This window comes from Hoplias malabaricus, chromosome 12 (genome assembly GCF_029633855.1).
Source record: "Hoplias malabaricus isolate fHopMal1 chromosome 12, fHopMal1.hap1, whole genome shotgun sequence".
Classification (NCBI taxonomy): domain Eukaryota; kingdom Metazoa; phylum Chordata; class Actinopteri; order Characiformes; family Erythrinidae; genus Hoplias; species Hoplias malabaricus.
The window spans coordinates 32,890,906-32,907,751 of record NC_089811.1 but is presented as its reverse complement, the minus strand read 5'-3'; the positions used below and the strand labels follow the sequence as shown (position 1 = coordinate 32,907,751).

Genomic DNA, 16,846 nt, shown 5'->3' with positions numbered 1-16,846 from the left:
GGCTTTTAACTCAGCACCCTGGAATTTTCCCTTTTCATTACAATGGTTGCACACTTCGATCGTATTCACTTGACACTTCAAGCAAAATTAGACCGAATATTATTAAAAGACCTATGCTGATCTTTTCATGTGTCAAATTGTTGTCTTTTTCATAATGATTTTATATAAGCCAGTAGACTACAAGGACTGTTAAATCTCGATTAAAATTTCTATAAGTATTCTCCATTTGGATCCCTACTGCTATTTTTCATATACAGCCTTTGCATCCAGATGTGCCTTCATTCATTCATTCATTCTCTGTAATCACTTATCCAGTTCAGGGTCGCGGTGGGTCCGGAGCCTACCCAGAATCATTAGGCGCAAGGCAGGAACACACCCTGGAGGGGGCGCCAGTCTTTCATAGGGCAACACACACACATTCACTCACACCTACGGACACTTTTGAGTCACCAATCCACCTACCAACGTGTGTTTTTGGACCAAGGGAGGAAACCCACGCGGACACAGAGAACACATCAAACGCGAACACATCAAACTCCTCACAGACAGTCACCCGGAGCAGGACTTGAACCCACAACCTCCAGGTCCCTGACTGTGCCGCCCCAGATGTGCCTTCTAATGCGTAAATCCAGCTCATTATAACTGTGCAAATGTTGCTGATATTGGTAGTGATGGCTGTAAAATATTTGGTGGCTTAATCAAATTTTTAATTTCATCCACTCCATTTTATTTTTTTCCCAACAAGTCGGAAAAATTCATGAATAAAAAACAGCTTAAATGGGTACAAACTTTTTAGAAGAAACTCTGGACATGCAGGAGTCTACAGACATTTAAATAGTTTGTTTGTACTAGTACAATTATTCAACTTCCATCATGTTTTGTGATGGAAAATGTTTTTGAGATGCCAAACTTAAAAGGATGATTTTACATGCAGTACAAATGCATGTGAGAAAGTAGGTCTCATTAGTATTATCAGTATAACAGCCAATGACTACAATCAGAAAGATTGATTTCTTTTGAGTAAGTTTAGACACACTAACTGAAATGACAACAAGAAAGCTGCAGTCAATATTAAACTGTAAATAATGTACTTGCATTAAGATGCACTGTGAGTTGGATCAGATGGTGGGGAAAGCTACCAGACAGACCTGGTAGGCCCAAACGTATAGTGAGGGTGTGCTAGGAAAAGTTGGCAGAGGACTCTAGCCGGAAACATTTCAACTCTCCCTTCAGAGAGAACTTCTCACGTGTTCTGGAGGAGGTACGGGGCATGGAGTCTGAATGGACCCTTTTCCAGACTTCCATTGTGGAGGTAGCTCCATATTGCTGTGGTCAAAAGCTTGTCGGTGCCTGTTATGGTGGCAACCCAAGAACCCATTGGTGGACACTGGGGTGAGAGAAGCTGTCAAGCGGAAGAAGGAGGCTTTTCAAGCTTGGCTGGCTTGGGGATCTCCCGATTCCGCGGATGAGTACTGGGACACTGTTCAAGCTGTGCTCAGTAAGCATAGTGAGACTCTGAAGTCGACTGAGCGTATTGTTGGGCATTTGAAGGAGCACTTTGAGGAACACCTTAATCTGAGAGACATGCCTCATGTGCAGCAGGTTGGGTCAGAAGAGTCTGGGGTGTCAGTTTCCATTTCCTTGGTGGTTAAAAAAGCTCAGCAGTGCCAAAGCCCCTGGAGTGGATGAGATGCGCCCATTTGAGTTACTGAAGTTACTGTGGGGCTTGACAGACACGCCTCTGCAATATTGCATTGACCTCAGGAACAGTGCCTTTGGATTGGCAAACCGGGGCATCACACTTCTCAGCCTCCCTGGGAAAGTCAATGACAGCATGCAGGAAAGGAGAATCCATCCGATAATCAAACCTAGGATTTTGGAGGAACAATGTGGATTTCATCCAAGCCGTGGAACTATGAACCAACTCTTTACTTTATCACAGATGATTGAGGGGGCATGGCAGTTTTCTACTCCACTCTACACACGCTTTGTAGATTTGGAGATTGCATAGGACCGTGTTCAAAGAGAGATTCTAGATTGGCTAGCCGTACGGTCCTTATACTCTAAAACAAGCTTGTTCAATGTGGGTAATGGACTCTGTCAGGTCTGTGCCTTGCCTCCACTCCTGTTCCTATTATTCGTGAACAGGGTGGAGAGGCGTAGCCTGGGACAGAAGAGCCTTCGTCGAGGGCCTCAGGAGGTGGCATCTCTGCTATTTGTGGATCATGTTGTTCTTCTGGCTTCCTCACATGGAGGACTCCAGCATTCACTTGAGCAGTTTGCAGCCGAGTGTGAAGCGATCAGTATGTGGATCAGCACCTCCAAGACTGAGGCCATGATTTGTTGAATGAAGGTTAGATGCAGTGTCTACAGTAATGTGGTCGCTGTACCAGACCATCGTGGTGAAGAGAGAGCTGAGCCATAAAGCAAAGATTTCAATTTACCGGTCAATCTATGTACCCACACACAATCATGGACATGAGCTCTGCGCAATAACTGAAAGAACAAGATCGATGATACAAGTGGCAGAAATGAGTTTTATCTGATGGTTTGCTGAGCGTACTCTCCGTGATCAGGTGAGGAACTCAGTGATTATGGAGGAGCTTGGAGTAGAGTCGCTGCTCCTTTGCGTTGAGAGGAGCCAGTTGAGGTGGTTCAGGCGTCTGATGAGGATGCCTCCTGGACGTCTCCCACTGGAGGTATATCAGGTACGTCCAACTGGAAGGAGGCCCCTGGGTAGACCTAGGACACATTGGAGGGTTTATATCTCCGAGCTGGCCTGGGAACACCTAGGGATCCCCCAGGAGAAGCTGGTGGAAGTTGTGGGGGACAGAGATGCCTGGGCTTCTTTACTTGCTCTTTTGCCACCGCAAACCTCAATGAATTAAGGGAAAAAGATGATGATGATGAAGATGCACTGTGATTGAATGAAGAACTGTCTACCCAAAACACAGGAGTATCAGTCAGAAAATAAAGAGGAAAGACAGCTATGAAGCACATTTAATAATTCTTCAGGAAAAAGGAAGAGCCATTGTGAGCTAAAGATTCTTTTTCTGGGCTGGTGATTTTTTGACTAGAACTAAAATCACCAAAAATGTTACTAGTCTCACAAATCTGTTATATATGATGGGATTAGTGCTTGCAAATAACTTGTAGACAAAGCCAGTGCTGAAGCACTAATTTGGATAGATGAACTTATTCGGAAACAATATTTGGAAAGGTTCATTAATGGAATATGACGTAATAAAAATTAACTCAGTACAATTTTTTTTCCATCCTGTGGATATTTTTTAAGATGATAATCAAATTGCAGCCTTAACACAACATTAACATTAATGAGATTGATTGTGGGAAAAACTTGGATTTTGCCACAGAAAAAAAGTTTGAAAGGGATGTTTTAACATTCTGAGCAGGTTTCAAATTACTTCAAGCACAGCAGAAATTCATTGCCGATATGTTTAAAAAGATTCACACGCAACAACTGGTTTTGTTTAACATATTTTAGGCATTTACAATACTTTTACGCTGGCATGTTAATGTTGCATCCTGAAATCTACATGGATTATCGTTTCCTGTAAAGGGATTAAGCCTATTTTGAAGTATACAACATTAGTAAAGGAGATTCTGTATTGCACGGAAATCATAGTCCAGAATTAAGTATAATCCCTGTTCGGGAAAATGACCCATAGAATATAGTTCTTATACTCAGAAGCTCCTAATGCTCATGGACCATGTTAACTGTATCATGAAGTATAATACTGAAATAGAAGGATTGGCCTCTAGGATCAGGGTTGTGTACATTGTTAGTTTGGGCCTCATTATCATTTTCTTGGTGCTTTCAGTTACATCTTTAATAGTAATTCTACCCTATTTTTTTTAACATGAAAAGTAGTTGTTTTAATGTAATGCATTAAGTGGTTTTTAATACACTAACAATACATGTTTTCACTGGAAACAGTGGGTGGTAAACTGTGGACAGACCTTAATCTTTACAGATATTTATGTTATACCAGTGTTTTTGGGGGATGTAGACTCCTACCTCACAAAGCTGTTACTGAACTAGAGGATCTGACCTCAACTGACTAGCTTTGACAATAAATAGAAACTAAAAACTACTTTCACTAAAAACTTATTAGACAGTCACACAGCTCCAGGGACCTGGAGGTTGTGGGTTCAAGCCCCGCTCCAGGTGACTGTCTGTGAGGAGTTTGGTGTGTTCTCCCTGTGTCTGCGTGGGTTTCCTAAACCCTTGGTCCATCCAAAAACACACGTTGGTAGGTGGATTGGCGACTCAAAAGTGTCCGTGTGTGTGACCTCCAGGGTGTATTCCCGCCTTGCGCCCAATGATTCCAGGTAGTAATGATTCCTCCACTAACCTGAACTGGATAAAGGTTACAGAGTATAAATGAATGAATGTACTTACCCTAGATATACATAAGGTAATTGTTCTATTTGTTACATTTTAATATGAGTCATCTTTTACTAATTCTAAAAGCTAGTAATCATTTGCTTCTTGCTTTTCTAGGGCCACAATATATTCTCCAATCTGTCTTCACGGGACTATGGAGAGCTAATGCAGCTGCTGAAACAGTCCATCCTTGCTACAGACCTCACACTCTACTTTGAGTGAGTGTGTCCATATATTAATTATGTGAATCTGAATCTCTCTCTCTCTCTCTCTCTCTCTCTCTTTCTCTCTCTCATGCACACACACACACACACTCACCATGAAATCCTGAACCTCAAAGTATACTAAAACAGTTAATCAATTTTTTTCTTATATCTCATTTTCATAATGTCACTGATGCTTAATCCTGGTTGTGTAAGATGGGTTTGTATCGGAATGGTTATTACTTTATATTTCCTGAGTCTCTACTGCCCCTAAGTGTTTACTGTGTGAACTGTGGACTGTCACATAATCATTCAACAAACTGACTAAAATACATTAGGTTATGTATGGTCAAGATTATACAAAATACGTAATTTTCTGCACACTGCATTAAAATGCATGCAAGTCTATATAGTATATTATCATTTAAATCCAGAAGGGATTAAAAATGAAGTGTATATGGAATACATATTAACTACAGAATGTACCAGTTCACATTTTACCTTGAATTGTCTCTAATTAATCTGACTTAATTTCCACTTTCCACAGAAACAGAAGAAGCTTCTTTGAGCTGGTCAATAAAGGAGAGTACAACTGGAATGTTAAAGAACATAGAGACATGTTCAGGTCACTGTTACATCTGTTTTAATGTTAACTTTAAAGCAGTAATGGCTAATGATGTATGATGGACAAAATATTACCATATTGTAATATTAATTCTACACATTATGCATTTAGCAATAATTTACAAAGTAGATTAATGAATTCTAAATCTAAACACTTGGTGGATGTTTAGATTAAAATCTAAGCTGTTGTTAATCTAAACATTTAATTTGGAGAAGAGAATCTCGGTACGTGCAAAATTTAATTTGTGAACAATAATGAAATATTATGTTAGAAGAAATATTATATGAGATATTGCCTTATAATTTGACTAATATGATTGTGTCTGTTTGTTAGGTCAATGTTAATGACAGCATGTGATTTAGGGGCTGTGACCAAGCCCTGGGAGATATCTCGACAGGCAAGAATCTCTCTTTTTCTTGATGCTAGACATAAGCATATGGTGCACTACCATTTTTTGTAATGGAATGTTAGTTACTTTTTGTGTGTGAATGTTTCTGTGTGTGTGAATGCATATTTGTTTGGGTGGGTGATCCTATAGGTAGCAGAACTGGTCACCAGTGAGTTCTTTGAGCAGGGAGACAGAGAGAGATCTGAGCTGAAGTTGACCCCATCTGTAAGTTGCATCTCACACACACACACACACTCATGAACACAAACATACTGCCACACACAATCAGTTCACTTAAGCTATATTTTCTCAAGTCTCTTAGTAATGACGTTAAATTTTTATGATATTATACATTGGTAGTTGTATTCTGCTTAACATCTTAAACTACACTTGATAATTAATTTATTAATGAGTTAGATAGTGCTACTTTAAATGTGATGTTCACAATTTAATCAAAAAACACTTTTTATAAAATTCTGAGGACAATTCCTCACCATTTGCTAGCTCTCCAATCTGTTTGCAGACTCAAAACATTTCTAATGTGTCTGTAAATGAGTAAAAAAAGGATCTCATTCAGTATGCTAGGCTTTCTCTGTCTCTGCTCATGGCAGTAAAACTGCATTTTGAAGGTGTGTAGACAATAACAAGACCTCCAAACATTGAAAAGAATGAACTGAGATGAGGATATTGCTCTGTTCCTGCTCCATAGGTGGGTAATATTGACTTATTTTTGTTTTAGGTGTAACTGACTCAAGATTTGGTGCAAATTTAGTGCTGCAAAACTAAGCAAGTGTTCCAAATGAGTTTCTTTGGTAATTCAAACTGTGAATTAAAAATGTACAGATAAGTTAAACTTCAACTATGTACAAAAAACTGTCCTTTTTTCCCTCAGATATACATTGCCCCTTTAAGACTCCGAGTTCTGAATGTAAACCAGAGAACAGAGTTTCTCCACAATCGTAAACGTTCCCTTTTAACTCTTCCATCTTTCCAGTTCTAAAACTTAGAAGTCACAGCTTTGTCCTTCTGTTTGTACGCAAACATTCACACAACTTAATTTCACACAACCCCATCTTTATGTGCATTAAAATACTGTTTAAAACAGATACATTACCAGTCAAAAGTTTGTACACCTCTTCTCATTAGTCATTGGTGGAACAGGGCAATTCACTGTATAGAACTGTGTACCAGCCCCTACCTCTGCATAACACAAGTTATTGCCTCAAACACATGGACGAGCAGTTCTACAAATGAACTCTTAATGAGGCCACAGCTGTTCACTGAAAACCACTCCAGGTGACGACATCATGAAGCTGACTGAAAGAACGCCAAGAGTGTGCAAAGCTGTGATCAAAGTAAAAGGTGCAAAATATTCTGGTTTATTTAACACTTTTTTGTTTACTACATAATTCCATATGTGTTCCTTCATAGTTTTAATGTCTTCCATATTCATTTACAATGTAGAAAATAATAATAATAAAAAAAAACATTTAATAAGAAGATTTTTGACTGGTAGTGTACATTCACAATATGTGGAAAATGGCCCAAAACAAAGAAACCCTCCCTAAGTGGGTGTGTCCAAACATTTGACTGGTACTGTATCTCTGAGATTAGAAATAAGACATTGTACTTACATTTACTTGGGAAAAAAAGCTTTCTAAAACTGCAAATTTCATAAAAAATATGGCTTTTAACAACTGTGCTGCAAAAGTAGGCAAAAGTAGAATATTATATTTCATTGAAGCTTTTGTGTAAATAAATTTAAATGAATTGTGTACGGAATAACGGAGAGTAGGCGGGTGAATATGGGGAGACGAATCCTAGATACGGCTTAACTTAGCACGAATTTCGATGTCTGCTATTTACACTAATGCTAAATTGCTAAAGCTACAATTTGCTAATCTTAAAAGCTCACTCAAGTCTGGGCGCGTTGGGAGACTCACCTATTGGGGTCAGTGGCCATTTCCAGCCGCCGGCTCGTTTCTAGAGTCATGGTTCATTGGTGGAGGCAAAAAATATTCAAATGCCCGGTTCGTATCTTGGAAAGTTCGTTAGTATAGGCGTTCATTAGTAGAGGTTCCACTGTATTTATATTTTCTATTTATATCTAACCATGAACACATATAACTTATAACAAGTATTTAATGATCATTTTAAATACAAATAATATAAATGAGGGGATGATCTTTAACATTTATTCAGTAATGTACTATTTGTACTATATTTATATGAAATAAATACACATAATAAATAAACCCAATTACACATACTGTTTGTACTTTGGCTGTGGAAAATTGAAATTATTACATATTACACTATGAGATGTTAAATATTATATGTAAGTTTGGAGCTTATGAACATGAACAACTGAAGTGTTGATTAAAGTGTTAAAAACACTCATAATCTTTTGAATGTAATTGTGTGTGGTTATATATTATTGTGATATCAGAATTAAGCTCCTTGGCCAGTAAACAAATACCAATGGACAGAGATTCCTAAGACACGCACAACCCCTGCAAACACACACAAAATTACAAAGCAAAAAGTCAAAAGGTTTTTTCTTGTATCTCGCAATCATCGCTGCTGCTAATTAGGAACGAACAGGAGCACATTAGTGAAAGAGGCAGCTCTTCAGACTCCAGAGCTTTGAAGCTCAGACACATTTGTGCCCTCCCTAGTAATTATGGTCTGGCGCATAATCCAGGCTGGACATATTGCCTTTCTCTTGAAGTATCTCTTGCCTCAGGTTTAGTACCCAGTCAAAGTCTTTAGCATAGAGTGCGTGGGTGTTCAGCATTATATATTCAGTTACAGCGCCTCAGCCTGGGAACTATCTCTTCACCACAGCCTTCCTTCAGCCATTCTCTACCATCATATACACATAGCTTACTTATTGTAGCTGTTTCAAAATTTGCACTATATACAGTCTGCATTAAGTAGATGGGTTACATTATTTTAAACAGATTTTATGATTTTGTGCCTTATGAACACATAGTTGTGTTTCTTTTCTCAATGTTTTGATTTGTGCAGAATTTGTCACTCAAAACAAATGCATTTTTGATGTTATTAGAGTAGCTGGTAAATTAGAAATCCCCAGGTTTTTTTTTTTTTTTGCACCTGAACTCACAAAGATATTCTGCATATCAAAGAATTCCTGTATTTCCTGTGTATGTTCTGAGCTTGGTTGGGCTTACACTCTGCAGTTTTGGGTGACCATTGTTCATTGTGATCATTTGAGAGCAAGTGTTTTTTAATTTTTTTTATATTTTTTTTATTTTTTAACCAGTTTTAGACATTTAATATTTGTATCTAGAACTGAGAAATTACCCCAAACACTCCTCTGACATAAGGGATGAAAATGTTTATGTCCACTTATAATGTTTTCCAGGCTATCTTTGACCGGAACCGGAAGGATGAGTTACCAAGTTTGCAGTTGGAATGGATTGACGGTATCTGTTCTCCACTGTATGAGGTAATTGATTCCAACAAGGCACCACAAATTGTGTTCAGTTTGAAAATTGACTTGTATTAAAAATGAATGATGATTTTTGAAAGTTGTGGTGGCTGAAGTCTTAATGGTGTCAAATTCAGCATAAATTAATGTAATTACCTTTTTAAATCGATCATATTACATTCTCAATGAATCAACAATTATTAGTGGGTAGTCTGCATGATTAATGTATATTTTAAATTGCTCTGCTGGTCTGTCTTAAAGCAAGAAATAAAGCCAGTTGGACACAACCATGTTTTGTACATGGTGTGTATTTTTCAGTCCAGTATATATGATTTTTAAAAATATTATGAATACTTAAACATCCAAATAATCAGCTGTTTGCACAATTATTTATTACATCAGTATTAATAATTCTACTTCATTAAAGACAAATGCACGTGAGGCTATGGGACCTGGCTATGGGATCTTTTAAATGTGGTCACCACAATCATAGAATGGTTTAGTGTTGAATTCTTGCCCATGAAAATATGTTGCTGTAGTGAAAGACACTGTCATAGAGAGAAGTGCATTGCCAAACATCCTTTCACATGAACCTAAAACACACAACATAATGCAAAACAAAATATTTATTGTCATTCAAACTGAATTAGCTTTTCATATGGTGTGTGTGTGTGATTTTATATATGTGTGTAGTAGACACTGGCATCAGTATTTTAGCTGTGATGTGCCTTGAGGGGGAAACGGGAAGTCACACGACTGCAGAAATCCAACTTTCCTAAAAACAATGGCGCCCTCTGCCGTAAGCATTGAGGAATACAGCCCCGCTTCCAATTTAACCGTCATATAGGTCCACAAGAAATGAAGACCCAAAAGAAAAGAAAAAAACACAGATACCTCAGAAACAAAGTTGCTTTATTACAAGTGTCTTAACATATATTCATAGTGGTGTATGCAGTTACTGTCTGTTTTTTGGGAGGACATAAGCCTCTGAAAGTAGAAGTGAATATGAGTGAGTTTTTTTCAGTGAAAGGTATTTATTAGCATGCTACGCTACCAATAAGTATGGTTTACTTATTGCAGTTGTATGCAAATGTTTGGGTTTCCCTGGCCAAATGACGTAACAATTTTAATTTTCATAGTCAAAAACTGCTAAGAAATGCTATATTATATTCCCTGCAGAGGTTGAGTTCATTTATTTCCACTTAGAAAATGAAGAAACCATAATTTAAAACTTATGCATGTGAACAAACCAGCTATAACTGGCTCGTACACACCACATCCGTAATGACTGAAATGGGTAAGGGAAGTCAGATATAGGTTTAGGGCAGTTTTGGTATGCGTCTAAACCCAAAGCCCCCATTGGATAGATATGTATTTATTTATTAATTTATATATAGGGCTGAGGGGAGGAGTTTGTCCTAGTCCCAAAGTTATACAATTACGTAACTTCAATATACATTTAACTGGTTAAAACAATTGTTAGATTTCTTCACTGTCCTCTGAAGAAGTATCAGTACTGAGGTGTGTTATTTGTCACTGTGGTTGGTACTGGGTATCAGTTTTCAGGATGAGTTTCTCAGGGGGCTGCAGTAAATCATCTAATTGGACTTGATTAATTATCCACAGTGTGAAAGAAGCTCATACTCATAGTGAGTTACATATTTAACCCCTTCTCACTCTCACTGTGCAGGTCCTGTGCATTTTAAATTAGTGTGGCAATAAATGGCTTTGGGGTTGTTTTTGTTTTATATTGATGCTGTCTTTTGAGTGAGCAGTTTTGAATGTTCCAGCTGTGCTTCTCTCCAAAAATAAAAAGTATCTCAACATGACATTTGCAATGATGCTGTTTTTTTTTTTAAAACAAATTTTACTCCTTCACCAAACCCCACTCCCAAAACAGAAATGTCACTGATTACTTTGCAAAATACTGTGCAAAATTCAACTAAGGAGCAGTAGTTAAAGTAGATAAATTGCTTAGCTGTCGTTTTTCTCCGTCTCTGGCTACTTTTATCAGTTATGTTCTGTGGCACTTCCTACAATATGGATTGAATAGTATTTTTTCCTTTTTCTTCTTTGAAATATGATCTATTTAATGCTGGTTTCAATGTGATAGTGTTACTTAGTTTCTGTGCCATCTGGACCTGCATATTTGTTTTTAAAATTCCTTATATGTCTTTTGAGCTAAACTCAGTTTTGTATAAACAAGGGTTGAAAAATGGAGATGATGTTGTCCATCCACCTAGACTGGGGCAATTTAAACTGTGTGTCTGTGTGTGTGGTGGCGGGGGGGGGGGGGGGGGGGTTGCAAGTTTGGAAGCATCAGAAACATAGTGGGGATTTGGAGAGTGGGTGGAAGAAAATCTCTGATTCTCTCTCTCTCTCACCCTTCTCTCCTCCCTTGGTACTGCTGGTGCTGCTGTGCAGAATATTAATCTAATGTTACATAAACTCTGACTTCAAAGCATAAATATCCCTGTCCCCATATCCCTTCTTGTTTTTGTCTCTCTCTCTCTCTCTCTCTCTCTCTCTCTCTCTCTCCCCTTGGTTGTGTAACTGTTGGATTGTTGGATTACTGTGGAATGCCAATATGCCATGCTTGTAGCTGCACGTCTCGCTAACTGACATCATGTGAAGGAATAGCTGCGTCAGACGGTGTATCACTGTGTATTACCCCCACACAGTACAAGAGAGTCACAATACATGTTTCTACAAAGTACTCAAAACACTTGAGATCAGGCAAAAAAATAAATCAATTGATCTGAAAAATATTTATAACTGAATGTTCGGGTTAGGATTAAATATATAGAAAATATCATATATGCAGAAAGGGCTCTAAAGAAACAGTAAATGCAAAGTACAGAAATATAGAAGAAGAAAAATCATAAATATAAGGAATGAATGTGGAGCAAATCCTCACTACTTCTGGCCGTGGGAGTAAATAACAGTCCAACAGAAGGCCAATATTAATATACAGATCACCTCTATATGTTTATCATATACATAGTTTAGGCACATACTACAAAAAGCATGTTCACTGTAATACCTCAAAATACCTCTTGGGAATTAAAGATATATCAAATGTTGTGTAAGTACTCAATTTTCTCTTCTATTGTTGTTTTCTTTTCTCCAGACTCTTGCCAGACTGAACCCTAAACTGCAGCCGATGGTTGACATGATCCAAGCCAACCGCATTAAGTGGGATGAGCTCCATCAGAAGCGGCAGCGAAGCCAAGAACTGTTGAACCCTGATGCCTGTGATGGTGACAGTGCGAGTGGCTGCACCTGTTTGGGCTCTAATGAGATTGATGCCACAAAATCAGCCAGTTAGCTCCGGCCCCACTGCCTTTGCCCTCTGACACGTAACCCAACATCAGTGCTGTGCATGTGGGGTGTTCAGGCTCTGATGGGAGCTTCTAGCCACTGGAGCAATGAGGGGGCTTTGACCCAACAGCACCCGCTCCAGGGTGCATGTAGGAACTCTCTCCACGATGCGGGGAGATCTTTCAGGCAGCTGTGACTGACCCTTTCCGTTTGGCTGCAGTGCAATTTGTGCACGTTTAGCTAGCACTGGTTTTCTCTACTCAGAGGATTGGCTGAGGTGTATTCTATACTCAGGAAGAGACAGTGTCTTTAGAGTTAGGATGCAAATATAGACGCTACTTTGTATGAGCTGGCCTGTTGTGTTACCTAGCTCCAGCAGGGATGGCAAGAATTGAGCATTGCCACTGTTTAAACAAGTGTATTGTAAACGCAATTTCTTAATGTTGCTATGATCATTTTTAATGAAAACCTTATCAGGTGTGCGTATGTAGGGGGCTTCCTCTGATTTCTGTTGTACATATTTAATTTGAGGTAATGAGATATGAGATTACTGCATAGTATGAGTTTTGATGTCTGTTTTGGCTCTGTTTTTTTGCATCTGATGTAATTATTACAGGATCAGGGGTTTGCTGAGCTTCAAGGCTCGTGGTAATGCTTGCAATGCAAATACAGTGCTGCTCTTTGTGCCTTGGTTAAAAATCATTCATGAAGGATGCATGCAGTCCTCTTCCAGCTTCATAATTATCTAGAACCTATGTTGTGTTACATTAGGATTTGTGCAGCCGGTATGATGTCTTAAACTCCCTCTGGATTTGTGATGTTGCTGCTTGTGCCTGTTTTGGCTCCATTAATTACACCCAGGCCTACTGCTAGTAGGTCCATCCATTACTTTAAAACATGTACATTAGCTCACTCTTCTATATTCATATCTTACCTTAGTAGAAATGATCCAAATATAAGTTTTTAAGCCTGTGCGTTTAGTTTAGGATAAACTGCAGCTGTGTTGTTGTTATGAGCCCAACCTGACACAGAAAGTACATGTGCCTTTGTAAAGTTTACCAAAACACAGATAAATTTATCTTAGACACAAATGTATTTTTAAATCAAACAAAGTGATCTAGCATAGGGTGACCAGACGTCCTCATTTATCCCGACATGTCCTCTTTTTTAGACTTAAAAAAATGTCCGGGCGGAATTTCACAAATGTCCGGTATTTTGTTTTTCTAGAGCTTACATAGAACTTCGAGAAGTTTTGTTCACAAACTAGTCCCGCCCTCCCCTACTCCGATTAGTTCGCTTGAGTGAGAAGGGGGCGTGGTGAAGTAGCCTAAAATCTTCTGATTGGACGGTCTGACTGTAGAACTACAGTTATTGGTCGATAACCTTCTCTGTAAACATTTAATTGGTCAGTCTGCACGTCAGTAGTTCTTGTTTACGTCAGACAAAGCTCAGGTACCTACCCTCATCTCGAGCAGCTATGGCGAAACGTAAATGTAAGTTCTTGGATGAATTAAAAAGAAATTCCCATGTTTTGTGTAGTAAATAAAGGTGTAAAGGACCTAAAAGCACACATAGGTTCAGCTAAGCATACAACGGCAGCGAGGGGCGAGACGTGTCCTCTTTTTCACCAACTCAGATCTGGTCACCCTATCTATCAGCATTGTTTACATAGTTTGTTCATTTAGTATGAAGGTACTTTAACTCTCTGTATTACAACTAGATCCCTAGCAATGGAGTTGTTTAACAGTTTTGCAGCTTCTTCCTCAACATACACCATAGAACTAGCAGTGCTGCTGTCTGAGAGGAGGGGGGATTTACTCTAAAGTACTTGTTACGTCTGCATTTAACATCACCCCATTCCTTATTAATCTCAAAGAAAGGAATATAGTATTAAGCACATAATTTGAGCTCAACCCAACAACCCAGACTAACCAAGAATATGTACAGGCCAATGAACTGATCTTTAAAATTCATGACCGCTATCTGCTGTGTAAAGCCTCTCTGCTGCCCTTCATCCCCACTGAATGCCCAGTGAGCTGAAAACCTTTTGTCTGTTCATGTTTTTTTTTTTACAGATTTATGTGTTTAAACTATCAACCAGTCTTATAGAACTTGTAATGATTTGATAACTGGAACTATCACTTAAATATGAAACTAATGCAGGGGTGGAAAGGTATACAGAAATTATATGAACCACATTTCCAGAAAAGTTGGGACATTTTGTAAAATACGATAAAATTAAGACTCTATGATATATATTTTTTGTAATTCTCTTGAACCTGTATTTAACTGACTCATGTACAAAGAACAGATTTCCAGTATTTTCACTGACCAGCTTTACTGTGTTTATAAATATAAACAAATGTTTAATTTCATGCTTGCAACACACTTTAGAAGTTGGGAGAGGGTTTAAAGAAAATTCATGTCACACTTCTGAATTATTACACTGTAAGTGGGTGAATATAAATGATGGAAAAGAAGCATTTATCACTGGCTCAATCTTTGCATGCACGAAAAAAAAAATAGATAATTGCTCATCACAATGACAAACATCATGAGAAAATGATAAAAAAATACCAGACCATGTAGAATAAGGCTGGACATTAATGTTGCATGAGCTTGAGCCTCAGATGGCACTGCATAAGAAACACTTACCATCTCAGATGTTCCAGTAGACAGTACAAACTGCTGTGGTCAGAGGAGTCCATGTTTCAGCTTGTTTTCATTAAAAATAAAAAATGAAAGTGAAAATGTTTCTGTGCTAATGAAATGCACCATCCATACTGTTATCAGCGATAAGTGCAGAAGCCAACATGGTATTGGGGTGCATCAGTGACTTAGATAAGGTGTAGGCAAACATCAAAATAATGTTTTCCTGAGAAGTCAATGGTTATTTCAGAAAGACAATGTCAGGTCCGTATGTGCTACCACAACATGGCTTTCATTGTCACAGAGTGTGTTTTTGACTGATCTGCCTGCAGTCCACATCAGTCTCCTATAGTGCATCATGAAGAAGAGAATCGGTCAGTGTTGAGTAGCTTATGTCTTCTATTATTTCAAAATATGCAAGATTTCCCCTTTACCAACATTAACAATTGGTATCATTTGATTAAACAGTATAATTAAGATTAAAGATGATGTAACACATTGTTATAGAATGCCTCTGTCCCAACATTTTTGGAGTGTGTTGCAGGCATCAACTTCTAAATGTGTTTATATTAAAAATGTAGACGACGTGGCTCAATGAAATCATTGGAAATCTTTTCTTTGTGCTTTTGTCAGACAACTAAAGCTTTAAACGCATGAACAAGTAACAGATTCTTGGTTTTATTGCATTTAACAAAATGTCCTGACTTTCTGGAGCAGGTTTGTAGTTAAGTGCTGAACCATATTTAGAATCCTGCTTAATGGCTGTGTCTGAATCAAGGAAGCGGTCTCAAAGGTCAGTGCCTTAGAAGGCAGTATTTTGAAATTAAGGTGTTTGTAACTGAGTTGCATTAGAGACAGTCTTTAAATGCAGATATATTTAAACATTTAACAATTTATCAGGACACAGGTACACCTATAGTGCTCGCCAAAATAATTACAACGTTGACGATATTGGAGCAGAAAACAGGCAGTGTTTATACAAACATTCATTTCAGACATGACATGACATTTCAGGCACCTTCCTCCCTTAGAATACTGCCTTAAAAAACAGCATTCTGCTAGTTTCAGGCGTATTTTAATATATAAAAATAAATGATTTAACATTAAGCAAAGATTTGACAAGGATGTGACAAATAGGCAGTAATGCTCCTCACTAAAATACAAATCAACCTAGTTTTTAAAGTAATTAGAGAGATATTATTGAAAATATACTTTTAAATGTTAAGCAATACGTTCAGATCCACAGGAACTCAACTGATTTGAAAATTGTAAAAATGACTTGCCTTTTACAGAGGATAATAAGTAATACATAAATTATAAATTGTTTAAAACGATAATTAAGGACAACAAAGGTGTGCATTTACTTCACCCCTCAACCTACGTTTTATGAAACATCAAATGTCCACAGAGAAAAAGACACGTAAAATATAAAACACAACACTAGACATTGATTCCTGCTGAAGAATTTGAAAATGTTTTATACCTATTTTCAATCACAGCCATTGAAAACACTAATTTCCTTTGTGCATAACTGCCTTCTCTGACCTCTCGCTGTATGTTTTTCTATATCTGGTTGCAGTTTTAAATTGTGTTGTGGCATTGTGAAAGTGAAGACTGAAGCATCGCAGTGCTAGATGTTGCATGGTCTTCCTGCTTGAAGGGAAATAGGATATTTCAAGCTAATTGATAAAGGAACAGATTTAACTGCATGAAGAAATACCTGCTCTAGATGTAGCAACTGAAAAATAATTACCTCTAATAAGGAGATGTATGAGTAAATTCATCACAAAGCCTTTTA

General features: G+C 38.0%; 1 protein-coding gene across 1 annotated transcript in view; it reads left to right on the top strand.

The window, feature by feature from the left end:
* The window catches only part of pde11a (phosphodiesterase 11a), a 64,454-nt gene extending 51,955 nt beyond the window's left edge, over nucleotides 1-12,499 (top strand). Inside the window, exons 15-20 of the mRNA XM_066641212.1 lie at nucleotides 4,526-4,626; nucleotides 5,159-5,236; nucleotides 5,570-5,633; nucleotides 5,775-5,849; nucleotides 9,013-9,096; nucleotides 12,209-12,499. Coding sequence (XP_066497309.1) covers nucleotides 4,526-4,626; nucleotides 5,159-5,236; nucleotides 5,570-5,633; nucleotides 5,775-5,849; nucleotides 9,013-9,096; nucleotides 12,209-12,406 — 600 coding nt within the window. The 3' untranslated portion in view covers nucleotides 12,407-12,499. The remainder of the gene's footprint in view (nucleotides 1-4,525; nucleotides 4,627-5,158; nucleotides 5,237-5,569; nucleotides 5,634-5,774; nucleotides 5,850-9,012; nucleotides 9,097-12,208) is intronic.
* Nucleotides 12,500-16,846: the final 4,347 nt, after the last annotated feature.